General features: G+C 37.4%; 1 protein-coding gene across 1 annotated transcript; it reads right to left on the bottom strand.

Annotated features, from left to right (window-relative positions):
* Positions 1-307: 307 nt before the first annotated feature.
* Positions 308-3864, bottom strand: LOC120330643 (uncharacterized). Its single transcript, XM_039397523.2, has one exon. It carries the CDS (start codon positions 2209-2211, stop codon positions 1567-1569), a length of 645 nt encoding a protein of 214 aa, XP_039253457.1. The 5' UTR covers positions 2212-3864; the 3' UTR covers positions 308-1566.
* Between the last annotated feature and the right edge of the window lie 2742 nt (positions 3865-6606).

The following is a 6606-nucleotide window of genomic DNA, read 5'->3' as shown; positions in this document are numbered from 1 at the left end:
GTTATGAATTTGAGGGGGGGGGGGTATAATATAAGGGTTCCTAATATCAATGTTATATTTTAATAATACAGAGAATAGGATATCCTGTTTTAACTATCGTGTATTTATTCGGAAGTGTTGAATTTTGTAGGATATCAATGAAGGCATTGAGACACGACTGTTGTGAATACCGGTATTCAAAACTTATGGTAAACGAATCACGGATTCGCAACTTATAGTTGCCGCTATTCATTATTTTTTCATCTCCAGTTTTGGTTCAGTATTCCACCTGTGCTTGACTAACTAATATCGATCGGAGGCTTTTCAAATATTTAGAAGTATATTTTGATTTCCCTGAAAAATCATACACCAAACAAAACAATGAACACGCAAACAATTTGAGAATGCAGTTTAACAGCGCGGCGGTGTGGCTCAACGGGCTAAGTGTTAGGAATGCGCTCGCCACCGCGCCTCTAATTACTCTGCGTTGGTTCGCAGGTTTGAATCCCATGCAGGAATGGTTATGTGCGAGAGGATTGCTGGACTCCTCGCCGTCGTTGGGTGGTTCACGTAACCGCTGGTCGATTACGGCTTCCTTCACCACCAAGTCCATGCTTCCGAAAACAAACAATACAGTATAACTAATCCCATACCAGACTTGGAATGGTAACCGGACGAGAGGCCGTGGTTCGTCATATGAATAAGCCGTCTTATCGGCTTTCCTCTGCCCAGGATAAATATGTAAATCCTATCCACTTTCTAACGTTATTTGTGAACGGCTTTAATTGCAGAAATAATTGCAAACACAGCTTAATACTAGTTTCAATTTTGGTTGCGTTATTAACCCTTTCCATGCGATTTTTATTTTTTATCAAATAATCGTATTTGCTACGCCGATTTTATGCATTTGTACCCCCACAACTAATCGATCGACTAACGAAAAACTAATGATCCTCTGCTGCCCACTGACGACTCGTTGGAAAGCTTAATTAAAGAGCTTGCAATTGGAGATTATAAAAAAAAGTTTTTTTTCAAGAGTGGTGGTCTGAGTCACAAACCGGATAGAAAAAAGGCATTTTTTTTTCTTGGGAGTTGAAACTTTAAATCATGATAAAAAATAGAAATATTCGCTAAATGCCTAAATCCTTTACTGTTACCGCTTCGTGGTTGGCAAACAATAGCATATTATTGCTGTAGCAATTCCGTGATATAACTCAAAATACTTTGGTAGATGGAAGGGATAATATGTCTTCTATTACCACCCAAAAAAACCCGAAATTTGCATCATTTCAAAAACACTCCTTCGTTCCGCCGCAAATAAAATTCCCGTCGTAAAAGAAAGCGAGATTTACCGTCGCTTATGTTATCTCGAAGAAGACTTATCAATAAACTAAAACCAGAGAAAAACTAGACCAACAGTTTGCGACCGATTGCTAAATAAAACAGTGAAGTACATCAACGTACCCGCCGCAATCTAGCGACTTCTGTCGTTGGTACGTATACGTGCCCACCGCACGGAAAGGGTTAAGCCACAAAAAAATATTTACAAAAAAAAACAAAGAAATAACGGTGTTCTCTAGTGATCATTTAGTTCCCGTTCAACGAGTCTTTATTTGATATACTTTCTGATTTCAAATGAGTCCGTTTCATGTGTTTCTTGACATAACTTTGTACAGCAAATCTCTTTTCACATATCTCACATGCATACGGCTTTTCGTTGGAATGTGTTTGCATATGAGCATTTCGATTAGTGTCGTGTCTAAATGCCTTCCCACATAAGTTACAGATAAACGGTTTTTCACCTGTATGTGTACGCATATGAATATCCAGCTTGCACTGGTACAACTTGATGACGCCACATATCTCACATTTGAATGGATAATCATTAGTATGCCTTCCCATATGCAACTTCAAAATTCCTTTACTCGCAAAAAGCTCATCACAATATGTGCATGGGAATATTTTCTCCTTTGCGTGAGTGAGAATATGAGTAGAAAGCTGAGACTTGCAGCCGAAGGGCCTTTCACAGATTTTGCAGACAAATCTCTTCATATGTCGATTAATGTGTTTTCTTAAAGTACTATTGTCACAAAATCCTTTTCCACATTCATCACATTTGTATGGTCTTTCTCCTGTATGTTGTCTCATGTGAATAGTTTTATTTTGCACATTGCAAAGTACTTTTCCGCAAATCCCGCATTCAAGCAACTTATTTATTTTAACTTTTTTCATTTCAAATTAATAAAACACAGCCTGCTGCAAACTAAATATCATTACTGAAAATGAGAATAAGAAAACGAGGATGCAAATAAGTTTGTTGTTCGTGGTTTACGACTCTTCAAATAATTTAATTGTCATTATGTTCTCTGACGAGCTTTACTTTAGTTGCAAAAATTTAAAAATTGTCCCGCAAGAACTGCAATAGACTAAGCTGAGATTAGCTGCCAGTATATGCAAGTGGCATGCGGTCAAATACTTTTGGGGAAACATCCATGGTTCTAGCTGGAGGTAGATCTATTGCTATAGTAGTAACCTTTCAGTAATCGCCGATTATTACCCCTTTGTCAACCGTTAAATAAAATGCCACACATGATTTTAATTGAAATAACGCAAAAATGTAAAAAAAGAATAGAATGAAATATTAGCAATCATGAAACATGAAGAAATAGCATGAATTAATGATATTTGCCAAATGCCAATGGTTCATAAACTATTTTTGAGTGCGTCACGAAATATCAATCCATTTCCAAAATAAATATATTTGATGTTCCCGTATTTATAACTTCATAAAACCATTACAATCGTGTAAAAACAAGCTCATGTATTGTACTGATTGAGAACGTCTTTCAATGTAAAACTCTTGCTTGTTGCAATTATCTGTTAAAATATCCTAATTTTTATTGCAATGCGTCAAGTCGAGACCTATCGTCGCGAATTTGAAATCCCGCACCCGTGATAGCTGCATTCTGCGCATAGCGCTTCTTCACTTTCAGCAGTTTATTAAAAAGAACTGTAAGACAACGTATGTAACTGCTTTTCGCAGGGTTAAATTCGGTTCTTGCTGTTTTAAAGCAAGAAAAAAATGCTTACTCGCTTTCATTGGATGACAATCTTTAGTATGCATTTATTCTATTCGCTGATTCGACAATTGGTATCGAGCGTTTCGTCAGTCGATATTTATTGCAATTGCGATCAAAATTTACAATGAGTGAACGTAAAGCAAAATTATCAAGTTATTTTATTCAGCAAAATCCTTCAGTTCAGACAGAACCCGGAACTTCATCACCCAGTGCTACTAGTGAAATTCAACAAGACTCGACTCATCCAGACTTCGTCATAGGTAGCGAATTGGACATTGGTGCATACAATTCAAAAGAAAAACCCTCTGACCAACAGAAGTACAACTTTTTGACAAACACTTGGAAACCTAAATCGTTATACAAATTTCCCAGAGTTGAGAGGAAAGTAAAAAGAAATATCAGATATGTGTCATTTCAGAGAAAATGGCTAGATGATTATAAATGGTTGGCATATAGCCATCGCAAAATGGTGGATTCTGCAAATCATGCAGGATATTTGCCGAAAGGGTGAGTGGTGTTCAGCTGCAGGTGCTCGTTAAAAAGCCTATGAACAATTACAAAGATGCTACTTCATTCTAGCAGCGCATGCCACAAAGGAGTATCACCAGCTCAAACACACACGAAATCCGAAAATTTCATACAAATACAAAGATCATCGCGTGGAATGTTTTGGAGCAAATGTCACAGCAAATCAAGCACATGAAAATAGAAAGGGAATGTTGTCGTTGATCAACATAGTAAAATTGTGTGGCCTACAAATGCTTTCCCTTCGTGGGCACAGAGATTTTGGGAAAATTGACCAACCCGAAGATTTCGAAACGAACAAGAATGAAGGAAATTTCCGTCCTCTAGTCCGATTCCAATCTGGCGACGAAGATTTGCGCAGATTTATTGTTAGCTTTGGAATAACCGCACAATATACTAGCTGGAGCACACAAAACGATATAGTGGAACTCTGCGGGGATTTGTTCGAAAGGCTTTGGTGCAAAGAATATCAGAATCCGGCTACTTTTCTGTGTTGGCTGATGGAACCAGTGATGTTTCAAACTGTGAACAATTTTCGATTTGTGTGCGATATGTACACAAGCCTTTCGAAGGAAAGTACAAACTGCGCAAGGATTTTCTTGGTTTTGTCAAGTCTAAATCCTTGACCGGAAAATATCTGGCGAACCTGTTGTTGAAAACTTTGGCTGAATGGAGATTGGAGTTAAATCAATTGCGTGGCCAGGGATACGAGGGCGCCGCAAATATGTCAGGGAGTTTCCGCGGTGTACAAGCTTGGATTGAAAAACAACCCCCCAAAGCGTTATTTACCCATTGTAGATCACATTGCCTGAACCTCGTCATTGGTCAGGCTTGCCAAGTTTTTTCAATACAAAAATCCCTCAGTGTCATGAAGGAAGCGATTGTTTTCATTTCCATTAGTCCCCAAGCACATGGCGTGCTTAACGAATGCTATCACGGCCCTCACCTCACACACGGCTAAAATCGTTGTGCGAAACGCGATGGGTGTAACGACACGAAGCAGTGGCAGTTTTTCACGAGCTGTATTCGCCAGTTTTACATGCACTCAAGGAAATTGAAAGAACATCTGATTCGGTAACATCCGACAAAGCAGAAGCTTTACAAATGCGAATGAGAACAATTGAATTTGTTTCTAATATAAACATTCTGGCTCACACATTGGCTCTCACTCATAGTTTATCAGTCGCCCTACCTTCAAAACAATTGACTTGAAAGAATGTTCTGATATGATAAAAAACGTCAAAAATTGTTTGGAATCACGACTGGCAAATGCAGAAAGGGAGTTTGAAAAAATGTTCAAAGATATAGAAACAGCCCTGGAAAAGGAAGAGATTTCCACTACAACAAAGGGATTGCGCTCGAGTGCGACTGAAGATGTAAAACCGCTATGCTGCGACGGAATTATAAGCCCATTCTGAGGTCTATTGTGGACTGCCTAGATGCTAGATTTGGTGACTCGTTCCAACAAGCAACAAAAAGTTTTTCAATCGTCCCTTATCATATGAGAACACGTAAGTTACTATCAAGTCTATTGCAACATTTAAACATCAACATGTAATATAATTATTCTAATACAACTACAGACCCAGACACAGTTTTTGCGAAGGAACATTTCCAACCATATTCCGGCGAACTGGATTCCTGGCCGATAGTCGAAGCTGAAATAACGATGTGGCAGCAGAAGTTTGCCGACGTAAATGTAAATGATCTTCCTGCCAACGCATTCTCCGCACTTGAGTTTGCTTCGCTCAATTTTTTTTTCAAATATTCATAAGCTTCTTCAGGTTAGGAAGATTTTAGTTATTTTTGGAAAATATTCAATTTGTATAAAATAATTTAATATTTAAACATTAAAGATTCTGTCAACTCTTCCCGTGACAACAGCTATGGCGGAAAGATCTTTCTCACCGATGCGAAGACTAAAAACATATTTGCATAACACCATGCAAGAAAAGAGAATGAACGGACTTGCGTTAATGGCCATACAGCAAGATGTTAAAATAGATCTGCTACCCAAAAATCTCGAAGATTGAAGATTATTCTGTAATATTTTTTTTCTCGAAGATTGAACTTTATTTTGCGATACTTTTTACTCAAGATTGAACATTATTCTGTAATATTTTTTTTTTCGAAGATTGAATATTATTTTATGACTCTTTTTCTTCGATGCTGCCATATTTGGCAAACCTTTGTTAATAAACCATACATTTCCAATAATTCATTTTGCCTGTTATTTGCTTATGAACCTGGTGCCATCGCTGATTAAAGATGCACTACATAACTAAAATTCGTAATTAGCGATAACCAACGATAACGTATGTGATTAAAACTATGGATGCGTTGAATGTGGCGAGGCGAGAGCGCGCTTGTGGAATCGTTGAATGTGGCGCGACGAGAGCGCGCTTGTGGAATCGTAAACATGATTACTAAAGTCGGACGCTGTGCAAAAGTGATAACGCAAAGAATAAAATTATTGTAAGTAAACGTAACACTATTAAAAAAAAATACTGAATAAAAAGAGTCTGGCCAATTTATATATTTATGAATATTCAACTGGATGGAATGTCTTATTATCTACAATATTTTGAGAGGAGGTGAAGCTAACAATGATAAAAACATACTCTGTTGCAAAGCAAATATAATTGCTTGATATAACCGTTGGCGCAAACCTTCATATCGGCAGAGACGCTCTAAATTAATCGTTCATGACGCTAGACTCTTTGTGAACGCGAAAGCTCTAAATAAATCTTCCTTGGAGCAGACTCTTCGTGAGCGCGAAGTCTCTAAGCGTTTCTTATCATGTTCACTTTCAATAAAGTTTTATAAGCATGAATATATATATATAAACATGATATATTTCACGTTTTAAACTTCGTTAAAGGTATTGCTAGCTCTCCAGAATTCTCCATTTTTAATTTGCACTTTGTTTATTCTTTTTCCTTATAGTTATTGGTGTCTAAAAGTAGAAGCTGGCTACAAATAGATATACCAAATAAAATCTACTTATCTGCAATATTTATCT

This window comes from Styela clava, chromosome 9, assembly GCF_964204865.1.
Source record: "Styela clava chromosome 9, kaStyClav1.hap1.2, whole genome shotgun sequence".
Lineage (NCBI taxonomy): Eukaryota > Metazoa > Chordata > Ascidiacea > Stolidobranchia > Styelidae > Styela > Styela clava.
The sequence above is the reverse complement of the archived record's forward strand: the minus strand, read 5'-3'. Positions and strand labels throughout refer to the sequence as shown.

Bases quoted from the DNA above. Each gene is read 5' to 3' on its own strand.
- LOC120330643 (XM_039397523.2), bottom strand. From the start codon at position 2,211: ATGAAAAAAGTTAAAATAAATAAGTTGCTTGAATGCGGGATTTGCGGA.